This window comes from Somniosus microcephalus, chromosome 6, assembly GCF_052327205.1.
Source record: "Somniosus microcephalus isolate GS21.2 chromosome 6, FLI_Smic_1.0, whole genome shotgun sequence".
NCBI lineage: Eukaryota > Metazoa > Chordata > Chondrichthyes > Squaliformes > Somniosidae > Somniosus > Somniosus microcephalus.
The window spans coordinates 28,706,785-28,734,533 of NC_140992.1; the positions used below are offsets into that span (position 1 = coordinate 28,706,785).

Sequence of the window (27,749 nt, forward strand, 5' to 3'; positions counted from 1 at the left end):
GCCTGGCTAAACCTGGACGAAATGCACCGAATTGTTTGAAAACTCCCCTTCCTGTTCCCTGTTACAAGTCCCGCCCCTTTCCCCATGGTAACCCGGGGAGTGGGCGGATTCATGCAGGCAGCACCCCTCCCCTTTCCCTGATTGGGTGCCCGGGAAAGTGGGCGGTGTTAGTCAAGCAGCGCCTCGCCCCTTTCCCCCCGACTGGGTGACCGGAGGAGTGGGCGGAGTCAGGTAGACCAAGCACCTCCCCTTTCCCTGGCTGGGTGACCGGGAGAGTGGGCGGAGTCAGGTAGACCAAGCCCCTCCCCTTTCCCCTGACTGGGTAACCGGGAAAGTGGGCGGAGTCAGGTAGACCAAGCCCCTCCCCTTTCCCTGATTGGGTGACCGGGGAGTGGGCGGTGTCAGGTAGACCAAGCCCCTCCCCTTTCCCCTGATTGGGTGACCGGGAGAGTGGGCGGAGTCGGGTGAGCGCGCGGTGAGGCTTCAGTCTCCCGCTCGGTCTGTGCTGCTCCCGCCTCACCCGGTGCGATTGGGATTCAGCGGCAGGAGGGAACCTGAAAAATAATAAAATCAGTGCATAAGCCCCCGAGCCTGTCACCGAGGTGAATACAGCTGTGAGGATGTTGGAGCAGGGGCTGGAGATGGCCTCCATCCTGCCGGCCTTGCGGGAGCTGGAGAGGTGAGCTCCACAATGATCTACATTAAAGGCTGAGCTCGCACTGATCAATGCCTTCCCCCGCAGGGTTTATGGAGAGACTAGGCCCAGACAGCCGGCCCCTCGAGTTTGGGGAGCATTCGCCCTGTCAGTGGCATCTGAGCCTCCCTCAGCTCCTGGAGCACCTTTCACTGACAGGCTTTATATGCATTGCATTAACTCTTCCACTTTCTTGCTCTTTAACTGACTATATAAATTGCATTAACTCTTTAACTTTCTTATATTTGTCCTATATTGAGAGGGTTTTAATAACTAAAATCGAATTGATTTACTCTCAAATATAAACAATGTTTTATGTTTTATTTGAAGTGATATTACCCAACCTAACAGCTAATGTACACGTTGTCAATTACTTATAGCCCATATATAATTAACATTTTATTTTTGGGTGATGGGGGAAGGAATATGCATTTGTTGTGTTCGTTTCACTGCCATGTTACACTCCATTTCTATTAAGGGCTAAAGCACTGCCCTGAGAGACAAAATACCACTGGTTGTGCTGAAAGGCACGTGCTTTTACGTTTAATGCTTCTGTTATGGTGTCCGTGTGCCAAATCTCCACGTCAGCTGTGGCTCTCACCTCTGCATCAGAAGGTTGTGGATTCAAGCCCCGCTCCACAATTTGAGTACAGAATCTAGGCTGAGGGAGTGCTACACTGTTGGACGTGCGTCTTTCTGCTGGGACGTTGAACGATCCCATGGCACTATTTTGAAGAAGAGCATGGGAGTTATCCCTGGTGCCCTGGCCAATATTTATCCCACAATCAACATCACCAAAACATATGATCTGGTGTGTGCAAATTACAAGTGACTACACTTCAAAAGTACTTCATTGGCTGTAAAGTAGTTTGGGACGTCCTGAGGTTGTGAAAGGTGCCACATAAATGCAAGTGTTTCTTCTTCTCCCTTTTCCTGACGACAGAATGAGAGGATTGGGAGTCAATGTAGGTCAGCAAGGACAGGAGTGATGGGTGAGCGGGACCTGATGAGGGATAGGATACAGAAGCCAGCAGGAGAGCATTTGAATAATTTGAAATTGACCATGGCATCTATGAGGGTTTCAGTGGCAGATGGGATAGTAACATTACAGAGGTGGAAGTAGATGGTCTTGTGATGGAGAGAGTATGGGGTTGGAAACTCAGATGGGGATCAGATTCAATGCTGAGATTAATAACGGTCTGCTTTAGGTTGAGGCAGTGGCCAGAGTGGGGATGGGGAGGGGGGCTGATGGCGGGATGAAGTTTTCAACGCGGGCTGAAGAAAATGGTTTTGATCTTCCCAATGTTTATAAGTGGAGGAAACTGCAGTTCATACAATACTGGATATTGGATAAGCAGTCTGGCAGTGGAGGGAGCAGGAGGTGGTGGGGAGGTAGAGCTTCGTACCATCAATGTACATGCGGAAGCTGCTCCGATATCTTTGAATGATGTCACAAAGGGCAGCATGTAGATGAGGGCGAGACTCTTAAGCAGATGATCCAGGGAGGCTCTGGCTGTTTTTGGAAGGTAAAAGAGAAGAAAGAACTTGCATTTATATATCGCCTTTCGCATCCTCAGGACATTCCAAAACGCTTCAGTCAATTAAGTACTTTTGAGTTATAGTCACTTGTTGTTATAGTCACATAATGTAGTAAATGCGACAGCCAATTTGCACACAGCAAAGTCCCACAAGCAGCAATGAGAAAATTGACCAGATAATCTGTTTTTAGTGTTGTTGTTTGAGGGCCAGCACACTGGGGAAAACTCGCCTGCTCTTCTTTGAATAGTGCCATGGAATCTTTTATGTTCACCTGAGCAGGGAGACGGGATTTTGGTTTAATCCCTCATCTGAAAGATGGCATGTCTGACTGTGCAGCACTCCTTTAGTACTGCAGTGATGTGTGGGTCTAGATTATGTGTTCAAGTCTCTAGAGTAGGTCATGAACTCATGACTCAGAAGTACGAATGCTACCATTGAGCCAAGTTGACACGGTAAGAGTGGGACCAAGTGAGGGTAGTCCCCCTGAGCTGGACACAGAGGCACTGGAGGAAGATAGTGTTGCCAATTGTGTCAGAAGCTTCAGAAAGGTTGAGGAGGATGAGAAGAGATAATGGGCCGGATATTCTGATCCCTACGGGTGAGTACGCGCTGTGTACCCACCCGTAGGGACATTGGAAATGCTGGTTTGAGGCATGCACAGCACATGCGCTGGAAACCGGCATTTCCGATCTGTCAAGACTGCCCGGGAGAAGGGCCTCTGCGGGCGGAGAGTTCCGCTTTTTGGAGACCCTCCACCCGCAGAAAACCTTTACAATTCTTGCGCCTGGTAAAAAGCAGGTGTAAGGCCTGCTTTTACCAGGATAAGAGTTGAAAAAAGTAAAAAAAAAAAAAATTTCACTGATTCATCATTTAAAAATACTTGGGGGGAAAAAAAGGTAAGTTTATTTTTAGCCCTGTAAAAAACTTTAATTATTTTTTTCAAAAATTTAAATTTTTGTTTAAAATAGTTAATTTATTGTAATTTCAAGTCATTTTAAAAATGTGATTTAAAAAAAAATTTATATAATGTTTTACAGTACTATGTTTTTGGGGTGATCTCCATTCATATTTTTGACAAGTCTTCCTGTCAAGTGTATGAAGGGAGATGCAAACTACATGCACCTTTGGGATACGTGGGCCCTGCGCACTTGGAGTTTGGAGAGGCCCAGCACCGGAAGTGTGCACGTCCCGGGAGCCCTCGGGTAAGGGCGCCGATTTTTCCAGATCGCAGGCCTCCGCCCGCGGGAGGCCTGCTATCGGAATATCTGGGCCAATATACAATGGTCACAGAACAGTGAATGTCATTGTGACTTTGGTTAGAGTCGTTTCAATGCTGTGGGAGGGATGGTAACCTGATTGGAGGTATTTGAAAAGGAAGTTGAAGGAGCGATGGGTATGGATTTGGGAGACGTCACCATGTTCAAGGAGATTGGAGAAGAAAAGTTGGCGATGGAGCAATAGTTTGTAAGGACAAAGTTTGAGGAAGAGGGGGCGGCAATTTGATTTTGAGAGTGAGAGGGATGGTGGCTGACGAAAGGGAACTATTTACATCAGGTAGCATGGGGACCAGGAAGGAGAGCTGGATGCTCAGCAGTTTAGTAGGAATGAGACTGAGGGAACAGGAAGTGGACAAGATCAGCTTGGAGAGGGCCATATGGGAGAGAAATTTGGAAAGATGGGGGATCAGGGCTAGGGTAGGTGTGGCCTTGGTGGAGGGGGGCGGTGAGGTTTGGCTTGGATGAGAGGAAGGGGGAGAGCAGTAGAGAGTTCAAATGATGGTTTCTGTCTTGGTGACAAAGAAGTCCATGAGCTCCTCGCACTTGTTAGAGTTGTGGGTGGAGGGGGCACGGGAGAGGTTGTACTCCTTACGAAGTGAAGTATCCCAAAGATGTGCAAATAGTTTGTTTACTGGGGAGTTACAGTGATCTTAAATGGCAGGCAAGTTCCCTCAACTTGAATTTACAACCTGCTTTAGATTAGAATGAAAAGCAGGCCATGGTCTATTGTAACCTGACAAACTGCTGGTTCTTCTACTCCAAACAGTGCCAGTCCAGAAGATTACAATGCAGTGGTGCAGAAGCCAAGGCAGATTCTTTGCCAGTTTGTTGACAAGATGCTGACAGATGTGGGTGTTGGTAAGTACTCCACCCCGCCTTTATTACTTGTAGATATGGTACAGTGTTAGATATTGGTAACTAGCTTTGTATTTCAAGGAGGGGGTTACTCGAGCAGCTTCTAACATTAGTAAATATCTTTATCTCTAAATCCCATCTACAGACAATACTTTGTTTAAAAACTCTTACTATAGAGGGTTGTATATCCTTGGCTCAGTTTGGCTCTGAGACGTTCCAGATTCTGTTACTAGAGTGGAGCACAGATGCTATCCACAGAAGGGAGCGTCAAACTTGGATTGCTGTCCTGCGTCTTGCATTTAGTAGCAATAGCACATGTTCAAACCGAATCAGTAATAAATTGAACTCAACACTTCCTCTGTTCCCTTGCTCCCACACTCTAGGGAAATCGAGATGTTGCTGTCCTGCATCTTGCATTTAGTTCAAAGTGCATTGATGGGGCCCTGCATGCCCTCTTGTTTGAGGAATAAAATGTATGAAATCTTATCCTTACCCAGACATCAGTTGAAAATAAAGGTATTGGGTAACCCGGGACCTGAGAACATTGGTAATTGGATGCAGGTTCATTTCTACGACTTCGCCATACGGCAAATTCCACATCTCGATTTCCCTAGAGTGTGGGAGCAAGGGAACAGAGGAAGTGTTGAGTTCAATTAATTACTGATTTGGTTTGAATATGTGCTATTGCTACAAATAGCACTTTTTTATGGATTTTGAAAATTGTCATGCTACAAGCAGAACTGTGGATTTGCAAAATCTTGCTCACCCTCCCAAAAACACTTCAAAAAATATATCGTTAGAATTGCAGATTAAGCTCAGTACAGGAAACTTTCGATTTACCGGCACCTAAATAACCGGAAATCTCGGTTAACCGGCAAAATTCAGGAGTAGAGTCATAGAGTTATACAGCACAGAAAGAGGCCCTTCGGCCCATCGTGTCCACGCCGGCCATCAAGCCCTGTCTAATCTAATCCCATTTTCCTGCACTTGGTCCATAGCCTTGTATGCTATGGCATTTCAAGTGCTCATCCAAATGCTTCTTGAATGTTGTGAGGGTTCCTGCCTCTACCACCCTTTCAGGCAGTGAGTTCCAGATTCCAACCACCCTCTGGGTGAAAAAGTTTTTCCTCAAATCCCCTCTAAACCTCCGGCCCCTTACCTTGAAACTATGCCCCGTGGTTATTGACCCCTCTACTAAGGGGAAAAGTTCCTTTCTATCTACCCTATCTATGCCCCTCATAATTTTGTACACCTCAATCAGGTCCCCCCTCAGCCTTCTCTGCTCCAAGGAAAACAACCCCAGCCTGTCCAGTCTTTCTTCATAGCTGAAGCGCTCCAGCCCAGGTAACATCCTGGTAAATCTCCTCTGCACCCTCTCCAAAGCAATCACATCCTTCCTATAGTGTGGCGACCAGAACTGCACACAGTACCCCAGCTGTGGCCTTACCAGCGTTTTGTACAGCTCCATCATAACCTCCCTGCTCTTATATTCTATGCCTCGGCTAATGAAGGCAAGTATCCCATATGCCTTTTTAACCACCTTATCCACCTGTTCTGCTGCCTTCAGGGATCTATGTGCATGCACACCAAGGTCCCTCTGATCCTCTGTCTTTCCTAGGGTCTTACCATTCATTGTGTATTCCCTTGCCTTGTTAGTCCATCCAAAATGCATCACCTCACACTTTTCAGGGTTAAATTCCATTTGCCACTGTTCCGCCCATCTAACCAACCCATCTATATCGTCCTGTAGCCTGAGGCTTCCCGCCTCGCTATTTACCACCCCACCAATTTTCGTGTCATCTGCGAACTTACTGATCATACCTTTTACATTCACATCCAAATCATTAATGTAGACCACAAACAGCAAGGGACCCAGCACCGATCCCTGCGGTACCCCACTGGACACAGGCTTCCAATCACAAAAATAACCTTCCACCATCACCCTCTGCCTTCTGCCACTAAGCCAGTTTTGAATCCAATGTGCCAAGGCACCCTGGATCCCATGGGCTCTTACCTTCCTGACCAGTCTCCTATGCGGGACTTTATCAAAAGCCTTACTGAAATCCATGTAAACCACATCCACTGCACTACCCTCATCCACTGCACTACCCTCATCCACACACCTAGTCACCCCCTCGAAAAATTCAATCAAATTGGTCAGACATGATCTTCCCTTGACAAAGTCATGCTGGCTATCCCCAATTAATCCCTGCCTCTCCAAGTGGAGACCAATTCTGTCCCTCAGAATGTTTTCCAATAATTTCCCTACCACTGATGTTAGGCTCACTGGCCTGTTGGTTCAGGTAAGTTTTACTTCATATTCTACTTGCCTTCCTCGATCTGTTGCTGTGCAAGGGTGTGGCTGCAGCTGTTGGTAAGCTACAGAGACGCTTGGAACTTGTGGCCATTGTTCTGAACCTGTTGCTAAGCAACAGGATTTGTTGCTTTATACGGAGCTCTCAGCTCTCCCTATCTTTTACTATAGCTTTCGGTTATGCGGAATTTTTGATGATCCGGCACCACGTCGGTCCCGTCGGTGCCGGATAAAAAAAAGTTTCCTGTATGTGGTCTGTTTCATTGCTAAATTCTGCAATAAAGTAATTTATCTCAATGCTGTAGGCTCTTGGAGCAGCAGGTGATTTTGTAATAGAATATATAATTTATTTCCCAGTACTCAACAGCAGATAAAAATCTGGCACAATTGAAACAATTATTCTGCAATCAGTGAGGATCTGATTGACTGCATGAAGCATCCTGGCTGTCAACTGCTGACAAAAAATTTCCCCCAGATATTGCCCCACTGATCCTACAATATTATGGGGAAAAAAGCAACTACAGGAAACTTTGTGCTATCCGGCACCGACGGGACCGAGCTGTTGCCGTCCCATCAAAACTGCCGGACAAACCAGCGCTAATGTTGAAACATACGGAGATTTTGAGCTCCGTATCTGGCAACAAACCCTGTTGCTTAGCTTCTAAACAGTCGGCTGTACCTTGCAAGCGTCTCTGTAGCTTAGCAACAGCTTCAGCGAGACCTTGCAGAGCCTGACTGGTGAAAAAAAAGCAACGAAAAGAAAAAAAACCTACGAAAAGAAAAAAAACTAACGAAACGGCTCCTGATTTTTGCCGGTGGCTCGAGCATTCCGGACAGTTAACCTCCGGATAAACCAAAGTTTCCTGTACATAGACCCAATTATCCATTAGTCAATGCATAAAATGATCCTTTTTTGTTTAAATTCCAGTTGCTTTGGAGCTTTCGAAGAAGACTGACTCTCAGCCAACATGTGTGATGTTGTTGGATTTTATTCAACACATTATGAAGTCCTTCCCTCTTATGTTTGTGAGCACCCCACGGAAGCCAACTAAAGAAATTCAGCGGCGCAGTAGTGATGATGAGTGCAGTTGCATTGGTGAGTGCATATGGAAGCTACAGAAACATAGATATATAGTCTGTCTATGTTCTAACACTAGTGTTGCAGATCGATCTTGGTTATTAATCTTGCAGAACTGTGGCTCATAATTTTTATGTTAAATTTTTTGCAGTTTGTTGCCAAATTGAGTTTAAATGATGCACGTGAAACTTAACGCATATTCCAACAAAATCCGTGACTGCTTTAATTGTTTTTTTGTGTGAAGTATTTAAATACACGTCATTCATGCCAGGTGCAAATGTAATTTAAAATGCTGTATTTCAGCTATGACATTGAGTGTTGCACCTAAATTTTTTTTTTAAATTGTACTAAAAAAAAGTGATCAATAATCATTCACCAGTAATAACAACAGAAAATGCTGGAAGCGCTCAGCAGGCCAGGCATCATCCGTGGAGCGAGAAACAGAGTTAACGTTTCAGGTCTGGGACCCTTCATCAGATGAAGGGTCATTGACCTGAAACATTAACTCTGTTTCTCTCTCCACGGATGCTGCCTGACCTGCTGAGCGCTTCCAGCATTTTCTGTTGTTATTTCAGATTTCCAGCATCCGCAGTATTTTGCTATTGTATCATTCACCGGTAGTCAGTGTCTTGGAACGTTGCTTTGTTTTGACATATGGGGGCTAAAATTGACCTTTGCCCCAAAAAAGGGTCATGGCGAGTCAGTAGCCCGTTTTACATCGCACCCAATTTTCTCTTCCATTGTTTAATAAAATGGAATATGAACTTTTGGAGTGAGTTTTCAATAGTCTAGTTTATTAGAACTGTGTTGAGTTGTGCATCCTTACAGTTCTCTTTCTTTTAAGGAGCTGTTATTTTTGAACTATTTTAACCGTTGCAAGATGATGGTGAGACTTCTCTATATCCTTACATTCATATTCTATCAAAAAGCTAAACTTCTCATTTTAATTCAGTTAATAATGATTAGTAAAATGGTAATTGTATCAAGCTCAATTGGTAAATATACTCTGTAGTTTATTATTGCCCCATAATTGACCAGGAATGTCCGAGGTTCAACCCTGTATGTGCTAAGTTTTAACTGCCAGGGTAGTAGTGGTCTTAATTCACTGATTACAAATTACTTTAGTATCCTTCGGCAACTTGCTGCTTTGTGACACAGTACTTTGGATCATGAATACTCAGTGGAGCACCAATGTGCTGCACCACCCTAAGAAAAGTGATTGTAAAATATAGCATGAATTGCTAACCCATATATTTTTCTTTGTTTTTACTCTTTTTGCAATTATATTCATTTAAATCTATCCAGTAAGTTTGTTTCTAATAGCCTAATAGCTGTTGAATCCAGGTAGAGGCACTGTTGTCCGGGCTGCAGTCTGAATCTGGACTAAATCTGTAGATCTCTAACTGATGTTTGTCCTGTTTGCAATATTTGATCTGATTGTGCCTATTTTCTTTTTAAAGATTTCAGTAACTGGATTATAACCAGGCTTCTTCGGATTGCTGCAGCCCAAAACTGTCAGGTGCTTCACGACTGTATTGCAAAGATTATACTTTCTTTGCTTTGGCTGTTCAAGAACAAGAATCCCTTCATATTTGGTATACAAACCAAGGAACTGTTTGGCCTCTTCCAAGACCTAATCCGCCTGAGGGAGAAGAACTCGATGATGCACATTAAGCAGGATTCATCCTTATGGCCATTCATAGTTAATCGTTATATTGTGGCTAAGAGAGAAAATGCAGGATATTTAACCCCTGCACCTCTTCAGCTAACCTCTGTGTTACAAGTAGAATTATTGGAGATCATATTACTGAGAATACTTTCTTCGATCCTCTCAAGTGTGTTTTGCAGGAGGCAGCGAGTCATCTTATGGGAAATAGGCTGCTCCCTTTTAGAACATGGCAGTCCCAAGATAAAGAGTATCGTGTTGGCCTTGTTATCACAATTGACAAACCTTGGAGGACCCCCACCAGAAGAATTGGCAAATACATTCTTTACAAATTTTATTGGTCTCTTGAAACTGTTTAAAGAGGCCGACAGAGCTGAATTGGAATTATATGCGGAGCCGTATTCTCTGTTGGTCAGAGCACTTTTTCCAGTTAGTGCTGAACATCTCACAAGCACGTTTGTGATAGAACCAGTTTACCTTAATATGTTGATGGACAAACTAAGTGCCTTTATGGGAGATGGACTGTTGAAACTCATTGAATCTGATAAATTGAGATCAGCTCTGTGTCAAATATTCCAGCATTTTTTGATGTTTGCACCATCAGGACTTGTGTGTGCAGTGCCAGTACAGAAACATCGTATACATTTAATTTGCACAGCTTTAACTGAAATGATAGGAACTCAGTCCAAGCAGGAGGTAAACATTTTTTTTAATCCTTGCACCCTCTTGCAGTTTCCAATCATGTATCTTACTCTGGTAAAGACAGTTTGCAGTTGATTTATTCCCAAATCTTTGTCACTGGCTTTCTGTAATCAATAACATTGAGGCACTACAGTGCAGCACTGTTGGAGGTACTGCCTTTCAGATGAGATGTTAAACAGCTTCTAACAGATCAAGTGGAAGTAAAAGATCTCATGGCACAAAGAAGAACCGGGAATTATCCTATTGTGCTGGCAACATCCTTCTTCCACCAACAGTACCAAAACAGATGAATTGGTCCATTATCTCATTGGTGTTTGTGGGATCTTGCGTTGTGCAAATGAACTCCAGCTTCTGGTTGCGCTGATAATGGATAAAGGCCTATTTGTGCTCATCTCCATCTATGGCAGATAGCACCCCATACCCCAATCCTAGCTTCCTCTCACCACCCTGGTTTGCCTGCATAAGAAGGCAATGATCATTTATTACATGTTAAGTGCTTTGAAAGATTTCTGAGAATTCAGGTCTGTCTTTTGCATAGAATATTGCAGTTACAATGAGAGAGGTGTCCCTCGGGATGTTGATTTTAATCATTGCTGACTGTGTCTTTAGATTTTGTGTTGGAGAAATTGACCAATCTAACACCATGGTTTAAGTGCTATTGGCACAAAGACTGCAGCAATTCAAGAAAGTGGCCCACCACCATCCTTCTCAAGGCAATAATTGCAGTGTTGCTTGCTTCGGCCACATGCTGAAAACTTGGAAGTGGAGCATAGTGCTGTTTACAAAATGTTAAAGTTGAATCATATACATACAGGAAACTCTTTTAACCGGCACCTAAATAACCGGAAAACTCTGTTAACCGGCAAAATGCAGGAGTAGGTTCAGGTAAGTTTTACTTCATATTAGTGGCAGTTCCTGGATCTGTGGCTGTGTAACTGGGGTTCCTGCACTTGTTGCTAAGCAACAGGGACGCTTGGTCTGTGGCCGGAGTTCCTGCACATGTTGCTAAGCAACAAGGAAGCCTGGATTTGTTGCTGTGTACGGAGCTCTCGTACCTTTTACTATACCTCTCTGTAATCCGGACTTTTTGATAAACCGGCACCACGCCGGTCCCATCGGTGCTGGATAATAAAGAGTTTCCTGTAGTGCCTTGTCACATTTGACAAATACCTCGAAGCAGCTCACATGCAGTGAATTATTAGGTAGACTCGGCCGTCATTTTTTGCTTGCAGCAAGATGCTACAAACAGTGACAAGATGAATGACCAGTTAATCTGGTTTTTTTTATGGTGTTTGAGCGACAACTGATGGCCCAAACAACAGAACTCTGCGCTCCTCATTAAATAATACCATAGGATCTTTAATGTCCAGTTGAATGAGCAGAAGGGGCCTTAGATCAGCAGGTGGATTAGCCCAGGTTTTTCTGGTGGGCCGCCTCTGTTATTTTGGCCACTTTTGGGTCACCCTGCATCACCCATCATTCCCTATCCGAGAAGCTGGCAAACCACTGGAACCTAACCTCTTCACTGCTGTTCTGACAGTGATCATTAGGAGGTGTGGAAGAGTGATGTCAGTTGACTCTTTCTCTCTGTAATTCATGCTTCTGTAGGGACTGACTTTCCATCTGCTTGGTGCCTCCCCAGAATTCCAGTTGCGATCAGGAATCCATTGGGTAATTGTAAAGAGGAACCTGCATCCTGCTATGGCTTGGCATGTGGATGCATCAACACAGAATACTGGCTATGTGCTGGACATAAGCAATTATTTACTGTATGATATGTATAAAATCATGCAGTGTAAAACCTGCTGCATTGATTGCACTGGAACAAGTAAATGTCACACTTTCAATTTTGCCCCGTCTGTAATAAAATCATCATGCATTTCATCTGTAGGCTCATAAAGGTGGCATGAAGTCTCACCAGTGTGATAGTTCTACAGTAATATGTACAGCTATGTTACTTTTTATACAATTCTCTTTGTGATTATACATGGTAACTCATCATCTTGATGCATTGTGTTTCAGTATTTGTTAAGTTGCTTGTGTATAGCAATGAGAGCAGAAGGGATCAATATCATACAGGAAATCTATAATCGGACCCAGACACAGTTGAGACAGGTTCCCGATGCAGATGGAGGGAGCAGCAGTGATGAAGTTCCAGAAAAAAGGCCACGCTTGAGTTTTACTGCACAAAGCATGCAGAAACCAGTCACGCCAGCTGAGTATGGACTACATTTGTTTTACAATGTCGTTTTAAAGTTTGTTCACTGTTCACCGTCCCTTTTAGGTCTTGTCACCCCACAAATCATTTAACTGGCAAAAAAGTTGACCATCAGATTTGCCGTCCGACCTTTCCCTGTTCTGACTGACCAATGTGAGCTGATTTGTTCTTTTTCCCTCCATTGCCCTGCTTTCGAGAAAGTATCATAGCTGACATCTAAAACTTGTCAACTTTTATGGAGCGGACTGGGCTACTATGGTAGTGTGCTTTACCTCCTCCAGCCCTACAAACCTCTGAGATCTCTGCGCTCCTCCAATTCTGACCTCTTGCGCATCCCCGATTTTCTTCGCTTCACCATTGCCGGCCGTGCCTTCAGCTGTCTAGGCCCTAAGCTCTGGAATTCCCTTCTGAAACCTTTCCTCCTCTCTACCTCTCTTTCCTCCTTTAAGATGCTCCTTAAAACCTGCCTCTTTGACCAAGCTTTTGGTCACCTGTCCTACTATCTCGTTATGTGGCTCAGTGTCAAACTTTGTTTGATAATTGCTTTCATGAAGCGCCAGGGATGTTTTACTACGTTAAAGGTGCTATATAAATGCAGGTTGTTGTTATCCAGCCAGCATGTGATTGTAATCGGTACAAGACAGATGATGACCTCCTCCTGTGTTAGAAGTGTTCTGTTGTCATGAATACTCAGTTTGAGAGCTGGAATACCGTATTTACTTGAAGACAAGGTGATTCACAAGAGAAGAGTCCCCAACCCCAATTCCAGCCACAAAATCCCCCAGTTTTGGTCTCTTTATCTAAGGAAGGATATACTTGCCTTGGAGGCGGTGCAACGAAGGTTCACTAGATTGATTCCTGGGATGAGAGGGCTGTCCTATGATGAGAGATTGTGTAGAATGGGCCGATACTCTCCAGAGTTTGGAAGAATGAGAGGTGATCTCATTGAAACATACAAGATTCTGAAGAGAATTGACAGGTTAGACACTGAGGTTGTTTCCCCTGGCTGGAATGTCTAGAACTAGGGGGCATAGTCTCAAGATAAGAGGTCGGCCATTTAAGACTGAGATGAGGAGGAATTTCTTCACTGAGGGTTGTGAATCTTTGGAATTCTCTGCCCCAGAGGGCTGTGAATGCAGAGTCATTGAGTATATTCAAGCCTGAGATATAGATTTTTGGACTGTAGGGGAATCGAGGGATATGGAGATCGGGCAGGAAAGTGGAGTTGAGGTCGATGATCAGCTATGATCTTATTGAATGGTGGAGCAGGCTCGAGGGGCCGTATGGCCTACTGTCATTTCTTATGTTCTTACACGTACGTTTTCTCTCTGTTCTTTCTAATTTCACACAAAAAATTCCCACCAGCTACTGCTGTGCTCCTCCAGAGATGTGATATCTAAACTCTCACTGCTGGCTTTGAGTGCAAGCTCCCACTGTGCTGTTTCACAGAAACCCCACAATGCAGATAGAGGCCATTTCGGCCCATCGAGCCTGCACTGACACATATCCCACCCGATCCCCATAACCCCTACACCAACACATATCCCACCCTATCCCCGTAACCCCACGTATTTAATCCCCCTAACACTAAGGGTCAATTTATCATAGCCAATCATCCTAACCCGCACATCTTTGGACTGTGGGAGGAAACCGGAGCACCCGGAGGAAACCCACGCAAACATGGGGAGAATGTGCAAACTCCACACAGACAGTCACCCGAGGCCGGATTCGAACCCGGGTCCCTGGCGCTGTGAGGCAACAGTGCTAACCACTATGCCACCGTGAGGCAGCCAGGATAGATACGAGGAGAGGTGCTTTTAAAATCGGCAGTGGGAACGGAGGCGGAAGTCAGTAGGTAGCGTTTCCATTTGAATATTGCAGTGCTAGAGCAATGGAACAAAAACTGTTAGGAATGTGTTCGTACAGTGCTGCTACTGGGTTGACTGTCCTTGGAGTAGCAGTTGGTGTTATTCACCAAGTTGTTTTGCGAGGAGGGAAACTAGCTGGGATGAAACTGGAAGGCGTGACCCATGTTTAAGCCTCCCTTACTCTGAAACCCCACCCGCCCCCATCAGTGTTATAAACTGTTCCTCATGAAGAAACAGCTGATTCTTGATGAATGCAGCTGCAATGCATTTATTTTCTGAAAACCTTTTTTATGTCATGCAAATCTGTTGATATAGTGTTCATCTCTTGTAGATTTGGACCAGTGGAAATGAAATTCAAGAGCAAGTTATGGTGGGCAATGTACGAGAGACTGTCGTCATTGATCAGTTTGCTGGAGAAGGTTCAATCACACAAGAAGGCTGTAACTGTGTTGGAGGGTATCGTGGTTATATTCCGTTTGGCTGCCCTGTGTACAGCATTCTGTGACCAAGGAGTTCCAGATAGGTACAAAGTATTTATGATATGTTTAGACTTTCGCACAGTTTTTTTCATTCTGTACTTTGGCTCTCTAGTTGTAACATTGTGGGGTGGGGGGGAATTGTGCAAAGAAAGATGCTCAGAACTAAAAGCTCTCCGACCATCAGTTTATATTAGCGTAATTTGTCACAAGGCTTACAAGTCTCTTTATAAATATGTCTATGTGTTGAAATTGGAACCAGTGTTTAGTCACATATGCAAGCATAAGTATAAAGTAAAGAATAATTATGAAACCATTGTTTGCTTATCCTCGCCATGCTTGTACTTAGGAAGCCTTTTAAGAAATGATAGTTTCAGTAAAAGATCATATAATCAAAGGCACAAGGAACTCTATGGGTAAGCAGCTTACATTCAGAGTGCTTCCCCAGGTGACTTCCACATAGTAAATGTGGAGTCAGAAACCACATGAAGCATGGTGTGGTGAATTTCATTGTCCTTCTCAGCAATTTAGTTGAGTTGAAATTTGATTTGCCTTCACTAGAAACATTACAATCTTTTTCTGTTCAGCACTGACGGAATCAAAACCAGTGACGCCACCAGTGGGAAGACGCAATGTTTCACAGGAAGTCCAGCAACGAAAATACAACTGACTTGGATAAATTCTGAGATGTTTACCCAGGTCCTGGAATATGGAAGAAAACAACTGACCATTGCTTCCAAAGAGGAAGAAGTTGGACAGTTAGTTGATAGATTAATAAAAATAATTGATGCTGTAATCTACTTGCAAGGTAGGTGAAGCAGGTATCTGATGCTCGTAATTTAGTGTGGAAAGTATTGGTACAATGAGGTATACTTCGGTTTTGGGTGTTGCGTGGTGTAGTGGTTATGGTGCAGCACTCGTAACCCATTGGTCAATGGTTCAAATCCCACCGTGGCAATTGGTGAAATTGAATTCCATGAATTTGGCGATTTGTGGTCTAGCAGCAGAAAAATATTTGCCAAAGCTGGATTATTGTGAAAACCCAACTGGTTCACTAACGGCCTTTTAGGGAGGGACCCTGCCGCAGTCTGGCCTACATGTGACTCCAGTGCACACTACTTGGTTAGCTTTTAATGCCCCTGCACCACCTTCGCAAGCAATAAATGTGGAAGCATTGCCCACGTCTGGCGAACAGATTTTAAAAATGGTAATTCTAATGGTAGCTTTTACTGACAAATAATTCAAGATAATTGGGTGAAGTGTCTTTGAGGGTTCATTTTGTAATTGCACCCCTTGGTACTGAGCTATTTTCCAAGGATCAGTACCTGACCTGCTCTGAACACTCTATCTGAACTGGGGAATCGGGTTAGGGAACGAGAAAATTAGCCTGTTTTCCCTACCTTGATTGTGGTTGTTGGAACATTCGTGTTGAACCTCTGAGAGTTGAAATCTTGCATAGCACTATTTTTTAAGAACGTTGGTTAAAGTGTTTGTGACAATTCGTGTGTTTGGTATTTTAGCCGTCATTCAATTTGCTTCACCTACCTTGCACTCTGAGGAATTCACTTGAACACGCTAACCAGTGTGCTAAAAACAAGAAATTTCAACCCCTGATGAGGCTAGGATAGGTTCTGCTATGTTGGGATATATGGTTAACTGACCTGCAAAGTTCACATTACAAAAAATTGCCACTTGGATGAAGTAGTGAAGAGCAGCTACTGTCTGTGGGCGTGCACCCCAGCATGAGTCCCTACTGGTGTATTCAAATTACAAGAGTGAAGCTTGAATGATTTTAAACATCTGAAGCCAGTTTTTAAAAAAAGATTTGTGCATATATTTTATAAAAATAAATAATAAGTACACAGCAGTATGGTTCAAGCCTGTATCATATTTCTGAACCCAGATAACATTTTTGGGTTAGAAATGCTCAAAGCTCCAGTTTTTTCAGTGCTGAGTGCTATGACAGTTACAAAAAAAGTATTGACTAAAGTCACCTCTTTCCTGCAGTGTTTGCCAGAGAACAATTAGCAGTAGATTCAACAAGCTACACACACACATTTATAATCTGAATTTGATTTGATTGCTTCAAAGTGAATCTAGTTGGATTTCTGTATATACCTATGTTTTTATGTAGTTCATTTTTTAAGATTTTATATTTCACCAGTTGTCCAAGGTCAGGTGAACAAAGATACGCTTCAGACACTTTGTGGTTTTCTCTCATTACCATGGATTCATCAACACAGTACCGATGGAGCTTTCAAATCTGTTGGTTTCAATTCTGATTTAGTATCCCTCAGTCAGCATTTGTCAAGCAGTTTCTGTAAGTATGATAATTGCAGCTAAGATTAATTCAAGTGTACAAATTGTATATTTCCAATGTGTGCGAGGTACTGATGTAAAATATTTTGACCAGTATTGAAAAAGGAATAGAACAAAGGGAAGAGGGAGGTAGGGAGGGAAAATTACGCACACGGACACGTGCGCACGCACACAAAATTAATTAGAATGCCCTATAAAGTGCTTAAATGGAAAACAGAAGTTGGTTAATTGGCTGAAATGATATTAACATGAGACAATGGGAAGTAATAATGAGCGAAATTAAAGATATTTGAGAGACACAGAGAATGTGAATAGCTGAAGCAACTGGGTTGGGTGGGTAAGGCAGGTAGAGATGGGAATGGCAAAGCAGAACAGGCTCCAGTGGCCTAGGAACCCAGGTGAAGAAAAAACCAGGCCCACACCAAGTACGTTCCCTCTGTGACACCCTGGTTCATTCTTCCACCACCCTCACTTCAGGCTACCCTTTCCCTGGCACCTTCCCAGGCAAAAAAAGCAAGAGATGTAAAACCTGCATTTGTATTGCCACCACAGCAGCAAAAACCAGGCCAAACTGTATTAGTGGTGTAGGAATTGTTCCAGGTGTAAATGGTATACATTTCCCATTCAGCATCTCGTACTTGTGTGATAAAAGTACATTATGAGCAGTTTTTCATTTTGTGTAATTGATTTGGTTTAACGCTATTAATGTTAAGAACTAATAAAACAAATATTAGGACCAAGCCAGTCTGAAAGGTAATTGTTGTTTGCTTGCCCTGATGCTGTTTTAAAGTTAACTACATTTTAACATTCTTTCTGACTCTGACTTTTGATCCTGTTACGGCCCACAGCACACCAGAGCCAGGCAAAATGTGTGTACCTGTTGTCTTTGCTACCTGAAGAGGTGTGTCCTGATTGGAGAGCAGCGATACACAGATGGTCTTTGCAGAGTTCCAGTGATGTCACCCGTGCAGGTTCAGTGCAGGGATTCCCCATCCTACTGCATTTTCTGGGTGTTAAATCACACTCCCTCATTGATGAGGTTCTCTTGTATGTACTCTTTTTATTATTTAAAATAAACACCAAACCGATTTTAGTTTTTCCTGAGTTCTTGCTAACTAGTTATTGGTGAATAGTCTTTAAGTCTAAGCTCTAAATAATTGCTTCATTTTAGATGTACTGTACTCTCTGCCAAATGGCTTTCTATACATTTCTGTGATTAATGTTATAAAATACAGTTGGATAATGTTATGGAATGATAGTATATTCAGTAAATTTATTCAAATAATTTTTGGCCTAAAATGTTTCATCAAACATCAAAGGATTATAGCAACTACTTTTGAGCCCATCTACTATTAAAGCGATCAGTATGAGAGTTAGTGAACAGTCTTGGGGACGTGGAGGGAAGGAATGCCAGTGTGCTAGAATTGTTGATGGGAATGTTTGCGGGGGGGGGGAAGGGGGTGGAGGCAAGCAATTGGAGCTGGCCAAGATAGTTGGGGGAGGGGACTGGGACAGGAAGCTCCAATAACCTCAGAAAATTGAGGGGGCGGGGTAGGCGTGGCTACAGTTGACTGACAATCGATTTTCACAGCTCTGAAGGATGCGGCACGATACTGCACTCAATATTCAGGATTGGGTCTCCCTTTATGTGTCAACCTATTTACTACTTTAGACCACAAATCAGTCTAGACATCAGAGAAGGGCCAGTGACTTAATGGAATATTATGGCATGACATTGGCTGTTTGTTGGCAAAATAATAATGATTTAATTTAGATATATTAATAATAATGCATCTCACAAATGACTTACAAACAGTCCACAACATTTTGATAGTGGGACACCACTGTGCTGCACCCTGTTGGCCTCTGTGCGGAACTCGGTGCTGACTCACAGCTGGTACTGTTTTGGGATCTAACATTACCTGACTTTTAACTTTGCATCCTTTGCTCCTCTGAGACTGATCATAGAATAGTACATCACGGAAGGAGGCCATTCGGCCCATCGAGTCTGCGCCGGCTCTATCGAAGAGCAATCCAGTCAGTCCCACTGCCTCCCCTCTTTCCCCATATCCCTGCAATTTTTTCTCCTTCAAGTATTTATCCAATTTGTTTTTGAAGGCTACTATTGACTCTGTATCCACCGCCCTATCAGGCAGTGCATTCCAAATCCTAACCACTCGTTGCGTAAAAATGTTTTTCCTCATGTCGCCTCTGGTTCTTTTGCCAATCACCTTAAATCTGTGCCCTCTCGTTATCAACCCTTCATCCTTCACCCTGATCTATTTCTTGTTTTCGATTCTCTATATTGTTGTTGGTCACTCTTTCAGCCACCTGCTGTCTGGAATTCAAGTTCTAAATCTCTCCATCTAACCTCCTTCCCTGATTTCAAAATCCTTCGGAAAATGATTTTCTCTACCTGCTCTTTTGGATTCCTTCCTGTAATTCTATTTCAGTGTTCTTCACTCCTTCTTGGGTGTCCATTATTTTTTTCTTCTCCACGTAGTAAAATGTTCTGAGATGTCCTTCTGACATGAGAAATGTTATATAACTGTCAGTTCTTGTTGCCTTTGTGCCATCATTGGGCATTTGTTGGAGGAGAACATTCAACGCATCTGCAATGCATCATTCAGAATGTTTAGTTCTGTGGTCATCTCACAATTTCTTTTTAAAACCTTTTAGAAACAAGCTCCAAGATGATTCTAATTTGGTACATGAGGAATTAGCCAATAATGTTGGAAGGTTAGCCTGCGTGCTTTCAGGCAAATCTGAATTGTTGCTTCCCAAGAGTGACTCCATACTTATAAATGAAGATTATGAACTCCTCTGCAGCAGTATCACTGTAAGAAGTGAATGTGCACCGGCTGGAGCAGCAGCTGGGCCTTCTATTTTTATTCCATTCCTTGTGCTAATTGGAAGGACGATGCCTGCTTCAGTAAAAATTGGTGAGTGTTACATCAATTTAGAGAGAGCTGCTTGACAGAAGGGAGTAAGGGTCTGTGCACAAAGCACAATTTTACACTCAGGCAAATGTGATAAGTTCCAGTAGTCGCTGATTTTTATTTTGTATCTATATCGATGCTACTGTGATCACTGGTGCTCTGACTTTATTTCCTTTGTTGTTCAGACTGCAAAAACACCATTCTCTTCCTCTGTGCGTGCTCTTCCTCATCTCTGTATCCTCACCGTGTTGAAACCAAGACTCATTGCAATATCTTCTGCTCTAATCAATTTTTACTAGGCCCTCAAAATTGTAGGATCTCCTACCTTCCTTAGTCTTCACCTCCTCCGACAATTTATGGGATTTTAATACCCAAGCTTGCCATCACGCGTTCACCTCAGTTTCTCCATCTGTTACATACAAAAAAGGTGTCTAGTGCTACAGGCATTGTACACTTCAAAGTGTCACACTTTGTTGAAGATGCAAAATGACCAAAGCTAGTCATTTTATGCTGGGTTCTTCTTACCTGGGGCCAAAAATTTGTAAGCAGTTACAATTACGCTCTGATTGATCCCAGGATTTGCTGATTTAGACCATTTCCCCACAGGAAAGATAAAGAGTCGTAGCCTTAGATGATGTCATGTTTTAGGACTTTTTGGCTATTTTTCAAAGGGTTCAGTGGGGGGAAAAAAAAGACTTATGTTGGGTTTTTAAAAGCATCGTGTATTCAGGCAAATTAAAAAATAACGGCTGAGATGATAACTAGTTAAGGTGGAAATGAGCTAGCTTTGATATTTCCTCACGACTGTAAATAATCAATTTGGTAGCTCGTATCAGCAGTTGAAAAACACCTCATACCATTGTGTTATAAAGCCTTTAATCTATTTTTTGGCTGTGAATGGAGAGATATATGATAGAAGCTAGGACTCGGGCTGACAGAGAAGCTTTTTGAAACAAGATGTCAAGTTTTTGAAGAGAGAAAACTGCGAGAGCTGTCCCAGAGATTGTGAGGTGAAAAAAGCTGGAGGAATGGTTAAAAATCACCATGTTTAACTCAAGTAAGGCAACCCACTGATTTAGGAAAGTGTCCTTCTTTATTTTTGAATTATTACACAAAGACAAGTTGTACCAGTAAAAGTGTACCTGATCGTAACTGTTGCTCTGTATGTTCGCTCACTGTGAAATAAAGCAGTTTAACAATTCGTATCAAGCCTAGTTTCACCGAGTGTGTGCTTTTGTGCAAGTAGGTATAGGGAAGTGTGAGTCAACTCCTATAAAAGTAAGGTGCTCAGATCCCTTATGGGAACAACTGATGCCACTGAACCCAAGAAGGTAACTACAGCAGACCTGAATTTGTAACAGAGGGACTGACTACATTGGCAGCTAAATCGTCTCTTTCAACACCTGCCATGTTTGTCTTGTTTGCTTTTCTCAAATTGTTTAATTCTCTACAAGTGCTGACTCCTCTTTGGTGCTGCTTATTTGACTTTGCTGTAAAATGAGATTAATGTTTAAGGTAAAAATAGCAAAGCTTCTCGAACAGTTTCCCTGTACATTTTCCAAAGGACGTTCACAAATAAAAGTAAAAATTAGAAACTTGTGTTACGACTTAAATAGTTACGAGGCTACCCCTTGCCTTAGGACAGTAAAAAGGGTTGAAATAAGGATGTGATATTATGTGTTTTGGTAGTACTATATTCATAATTTTGGTCATTTTTCCCACAGCTTTCATACGCAACATTCCCTATCTGTGTAAACATGTGAATTTGGGGGAAACTGATTCAGATACAAAAACCATCTATAGTGCAATACTGAACCTCATGGAAGATCCAGATAAAGCTGTCAGATTTGCATTTGGTGAAAAAATACATCATTTGTTAGAGTCCCAAGAAGTTGAAGATCAGAGTTTACTTAAAGAGGTGAACAAAGTCAGATTTCTAAAGAAAAACATTGTGCAGTTACCTTGGGGCTTTGTTCTTCTGTTTTTGCTATTTTGAAACAATAATTTGAAATGTATACTGATTATGATTCATTGGCCAAGAAATTGGGTTGGGGCGCCAAAGTCGCCTGAGCGCAGGATTTAGCACAGCGATCGGAGTAATACCGATCGCCAGAAATTCAGTTTCAGTGCCGCTCGAGGGACACGGGGCGAGGCTCGAGGCGCTCCGCGTCCCTCTTGGGGCGCTGAAATTGATTATCGCAGCGCCACACGCTGCGGCACGGCACGCTGCGGCACTGCAGGCCTTCCTCCCACTGTTAAGGGGGAGGTGCCTGCAACAGCGCGATCCCCGCTCGCGAGTGCCGGCAAATTAGCCCGGCACCAAGGAGAAGTGCCGGGCTCTCGGGAAACAGCCAGCAATGCCGCGGGGCGGGGGGGTTGGGAGGCCGGGGACGGAAGTGCTGGCAGGCGGCCGCCGAAAAAGCAGCCGCCCTGCACCTCCACCTTAACTTGCGCCGCTGCCGGCACAGTAAGGCCCCGTGAACTGGGCGCGGGTAGCGAACGGTGCAACTGCGGCGTTTGCTACCAAATATCGCGAACGGGGCACGAATGGGGCACTGCGCACACCGATGATGTCATCGGTGGCGGCGCAGCGCAAATGCCTAACGCCACCATTAGCGCCCCTACTGAATATCGCGGGAGACGCAGCCAGTGGCGCTACAGCCACTGACTGCCTCTTTAGGCGCTAACAGGTGGCGCTACTCACCCAATTTCTCCCCCATTGTGTTTTCTACTAACCAGTATCAAGTTCTAGGTATTAAGTATTTACCAGAAGCATTATAGCTTATGGATGTACATCTCCATTCTAACAGAACAATGAATTGCTTCACTATGTTCATTTGTAACATCAGTGGCGTGTTTACTCGTAGAGTCGCTGGCTACTTAAATACCTGTGATGCCATTTAATATAGAATTATGATGATTTAATAAAATGATCCTTTGTATTGATTTTTTTTAAATTTCATTTTAGCTGCTTGTTTCTAAACTGAAGGAGGCATATGCAAATGCTAAGATTTCAAGAAACAACGAGCTAAAAGATACGCTAATACTTACAACCAGAGAAATTGGAAGGTAAGTAATAAATCCCAGAACTTTCATGTAAAGTTTTACTTAGCTGCAGAAAAATGCTGCTGTAATTTTGGCCGAATAATTAAAGGTACAAATATTGAAACCAGAACTATGTAACTATAGATAGATATATAGATAGATAGTGCTGGTTTCAATATTTGACATATGCACACATTATATATATCTTTATATTGTAGCGGTTCGTGTAGATCGCCACTAAATAAGAGAGTTTGACTTCGACGAACTATTAACAAGTTGTTTATTTACAGGAACAGGCTAATTACAGCAGGTAAGATAGCAGGTAAGATGGCTGACTGTAGGAGCACCGTGGTGTAGGTCTTGTCCCAGCGGGGACTCCACGAGGACTGAGTTCGCAGTCCTGTGGGGAGCGTGATGACGTCATCGCGTTTGTGTTGTGACGTCATCACGTTGCTCGCGTTTCCCGCGCTTAGGGCGTCACGTGATGTGCGTCGCTGGTCGTTGAGGCCGAAGTCGGGAGGCCGGGCTGTGCCGGTGCTTGCCGCGGGAGCGGAAGATCGCGTCGCTCCCGTCGGCTGGCCGCTGAGGCCGAAGACGCTAGGCCGGGCTGTGCCGGCGCACGCACATCACGTTGTACGTGACGTGACGTCAGCGCGCTAGGGCGCGTCTTAAAGGGGCAATGGCCCCAACAGGTAAGTTAAAAGGGCAACGGCCCCAAAAGGTAAGTTAAAGGGAATTATGTGTCTCAATGTAAGGGACAACCAGTGGTACCGCCACAATATATAGTGTGTGTGTATATGTATTCCCCATCTCCTATTTCAAAATGTTATCTTCTTGTTGTTATGTCTTCCCTGGCACCAGCGAGGGTAGGGCAGCAGGTTGCTCCCAGTATTGACCCAGGGTGGTTTCCCACTGATGTGGTGTCCCTCTCTCTGAGGAACTACTTCGCTTCTGCTCTCTACGTGTCTCCCTACCAATCCGACCAAACTCAGCAACTTGGCGTGTGGAGGATTGCGGGCTCAAAGGCGATTCTACGATGCCATGGCACAATGTTATTGCACTACAAACATGTTGTTGCATTCGTGGTCTGCCTTCAAGCAGATGGCGGAAGTCCCAGCGAGCCGCAATGTTGCCAACGGGCGGAGAATCCAGCTCTTAAAGTTCCAGTCAGAGAAAAGTTAATAATGTAAACTGGGTTCTGTCTGCCTGGAACTTAGTGTAGTTGCCAGTCACTGATCAGTAGCTAGAGTGTAAATCCATCCTCGTTTGTTAAGGTGCTTTTTACTCCAGTTATATGCATAGACCTTTAGCAATATTTAAGGCATTTACATATATCAGAAAATACTGTTTCTTTCCTTTTTAATGTTCTAAACCAGAGCCGCCAGAGGAGACCTGGTCCCGATTGCCCTTTTACACCTGTGTCACTGTTTACTGTCCAAGTTCACATTTGTTGCTGGTGCTGCTTACACAGAGATCAGAGCACTCGCAGCAGCCAAAGGTATGAAGCTGCAAGCCTTCTTCAGCCAGTACAAGAAACCCATATGCCAGGTGAGACTGAGGAACTGCTCTTGATACTTGAGAGGTTGTGATCCTTGAGGTATTTTGCTGTCGCAGCTCTACAGCTATAACGATTTGAGACTTAGTGCAGCTGATATACTTATACCGTGTTGACTGTGTGGTATTCACTTTGTTTCCTGTACAATGTTGTATCTATTAGCCATTCTTTGTCAGGAACCCCACTGTAAACCAGTCGTTTTCAAACTTTGATGTGTGGGTGATGGCTGCAATTATTAAGCCACTCCTTAGGACACACCCCTGACCTTAATTCTGAAAGATAAAGTAGTTAACCAAGGGAAAGAAGTGCTCTTGTAGCAGAAAATGTATTTTATTAGGAGCAGCAACAGAAATAACGTGTTAGTAAGTGAACAAATAAAGAAAAATCCAGATAGCTGATGATGGCTGGACAGAAGAGTTCCCAGTTTAAAAACCTATGCTTTAAACAAGCTTTCAAGCTAAAGATAAGACAGGCTCACTGTGGTGTCTCTCACTCCAGTTCTCCCGGACACACAGTTGAGCGAGATGGAACTAAATGGATCAGGGAATGATCCCAAATTAGTTCAAAAAGCAAATAAAATTAAAAAAATTAAGGCCTAGAAATTCAGTGGGCCTTGCGCCCACTTAGCGCCTAAAGAGGTCTTCTGCGCCGGCGGGTTGGTAGCGCGGAAATTGAGTGCAGCGTTAATGGCGGCGGTAGCCGGTAGCGCTGCGCCGGCACCGATGACGTCATCGGTGTGCGCAGCACCCCGGTTCCGCCCCGATGCCGGCCCAACGCCCATATTCAGTTGCAGCCGCCTCTTCCGCAGCGGCCGCAAACAACGTTCGTGAAACACGGCCTTCATGCAGCGTTAGTGGGGCGCATAAAGGTGGAGGTGCGGCCGGCCACTTTTTCGGCGGCCGCCTGCCCGCACCTCCCTCCCCGGCCTCCTACACCCCCCCCCCCGCGGCATTGGTGGCTGATTCCCGCGAGCCCGGCACTTCTCCGTGGTGCCGGGCTCATTTGCCGGCAGAATCCAGCGGCGATCTCACGGCTGCAGGCAGCTCCTCCTTAAGAGAAGGAGGAGGCCTGCAGTACCCCAGCCTGCCGCACCGCATCGGGTGGCGCAGCGGCAGCTGGAGCGCTGAAATTCACTTTCAGCGCCCCAAGCGGAGGCAGGCACACCCTGGAACAGCGCCCGGTTCCGACTTGGGGCGCTAAAAGTGAATTTCTGGCGGGCGCAACGGGCTCCGGGCGCTGCGCAAACTTTTAGGCGCAACTGAGCTGGCGGGGCCATACCTAATTTCTAGGCCTAAGACTTTCAGTTTTTTTTTGTTTCTGTGTAAGTAGTCATGATTCCTTTATCAGCATTTCATTGTCAAGAATGCCCCCTATATCCACTAGAAATCTGATGGCTTATCTGTGGAGGTAGTTTGTGTCAATTTTAAATTGTAAAACTTACAGTAACAGGCTCACAGAATGTTGGAAGCAAATACTCATGTCTTTTATTTAGGGCTTTCACACACAACATTTAATTGTAGGGTACTTCAGTTTAAATAGTAAAGATTATTTAAATCATTTTTATTATCTTATTCTTGTCTCTGCTCATCCGCGCATGAGGCAACCCATTTCTTCCACTGCTTTTACATCTGTATTATGCTCTAGGTTGTTTCCGTAACAAAGAACCCTTTTTATGTAGCCAGTTCATTTAGTCTGACTAGGGAGACTGGTTAGATGCAATGGTGGGGGCGGGGGTCACCACTCCACTCAAACGGAGTACCCCATTGGATGTTAACCCAGTGTTCACAGACCGGAACACTCATCTGTGCATGCTGGGGCTGTCTGGAGTGGGCTCAAACCCATAATCTTCTGACTCCGAGGCAGGAATGCTACCACTGAGCCAAGGCTCACTCCCAATTTTTATTCTAGAGGAAAAGATCTTTTTTTTTGCAAAACGTAAAAATAAAGATATTACCTGTTGACTGTGATATATAGCTCATTGTCAAAACTTTTAAAAAAAATCTCTCCCTGTAACTGTCTCTAATTCAGTATCTTCCTCTTTGTCTTGCTGATTGTTTTCCATTTGTTTCGTTCACTTTTTTTTTAACCTGCCTCCATGATTCTCGCACTTTATCTTGTCTTTTTGTCTATGACTTTTTCTATATGACTCTCACACTCTCTCTGTCTAGTGCTCTTGTTCTCCACGTCTCTCTAAGTATTTGTTTCTCCCTCTTTCCTACAGTATATCCCTTCCTTAGTGGATGTATTTTCAATTTTTTTTTAAGTGTAAGTGTTAGTTTAGGCATCCAATTAGCAGACACTAGTACATTATAACAAAACATAGCAGCAGAAAATAGTTTTAAAAGATATGAATGACACCATTGCGCTGATTTGCGGGAACAGGCCGTTGAGTAACTGCTGAGAAATTACTAAAAATAAGAGTAGATCTCCCATGGTGTTGCTTACTAATTAGTATTTATAATGAGCATAGTGTTCTTCTTGCTGACTACAGATGGATAAATAAATTTGTGCCTTGTCGTTACATAAATAAATACTGCATGTAAAGTACTTTGATTACATATATTTATGTAACTGTGAGTCAGATACGTTTATTTGTGTTTCCTTTGCTTCTGGCATTTGTTGTAGAATAGATGAACATAGAAATACATCGAAGTTACACCGCAGTACAACCAGTCCATGACTGCTTTTACCCTCCACACAAGCAAATAGCTCCAATCACATTTGCCCATGTCCTTTCTACCCCTTTTCCTTCATCCATCTATCCAATCTAATCTTGAATGTTGACGTAGTTTCTGTCTCAGCCACTAACCCTGGAAATGAATTCCACAGCTTCTCTGTGTAAGTAAGCTTCTCCTACCCTCTGCTCTGAATCTCTTGCATTTAGTCTTGTATTTATAGCCCCTTGTACTTGACCACCTCAAACACCGGAAACTGTCTGCTTCTATCAACCCTGTCCCATCTTTTCATAATTTTAAACACTTCTGTCACATTGCCCCGTAATCTGTGATGTTCTAATGAAAAAAGACCCAATTTGTCAAGTGTTTCTTCGTAATTGTACTTCCTCATACCAGGCAGCATCCTACTGAATTTTGTTGTACTCTCTAAAGCCTCAGTATCCTTCCTATAGTGTGTAGCCTTCAACATGAGAGGTTATAACAGGCGGTACATTTAACTAATTACATGTAATATCTAAAAATTGGAAAT

At 43.7% G+C, this 27,749-nt stretch overlaps 1 protein-coding gene across 2 annotated transcripts in view; it reads left to right on the forward strand.

Annotated features, from left to right (window-relative positions):
* The first annotated feature begins 476 nt into the window (after positions 1-476).
* atr (ATR checkpoint kinase) overlaps positions 477-27,749 on the forward strand; it is an 84,402-nt gene continuing 57,129 nt past the window's right edge. For both annotated transcript variants that reach the window (XM_085989888.1, XM_085989889.1), the window contains exons 1-13: positions 477-679; positions 4,277-4,368; positions 7,608-7,775; positions 9,218-10,119; positions 12,148-12,344; positions 14,543-14,734; positions 15,275-15,495; positions 16,852-17,007; positions 17,855-18,053; positions 19,686-19,948; positions 21,670-21,863; positions 22,914-23,014; positions 24,367-24,538. In XM_085989888.1, coding sequence (XP_085846014.1) covers positions 621-679; positions 4,277-4,368; positions 7,608-7,775; positions 9,218-10,119; positions 12,148-12,344; positions 14,543-14,734; positions 15,275-15,495; positions 16,852-17,007; positions 17,855-18,053; positions 19,686-19,948; positions 21,670-21,863; positions 22,914-23,014; positions 24,367-24,538 — 2,916 coding nt within the window. In that variant the 5' untranslated portion in view covers positions 477-620. The remainder of the gene's footprint in view (positions 680-4,276; positions 4,369-7,607; positions 7,776-9,217; positions 10,120-12,147; positions 12,345-14,542; positions 14,735-15,274; positions 15,496-16,851; positions 17,008-17,854; positions 18,054-19,685; positions 19,949-21,669; positions 21,864-22,913; positions 23,015-24,366; positions 24,539-27,749) is intronic.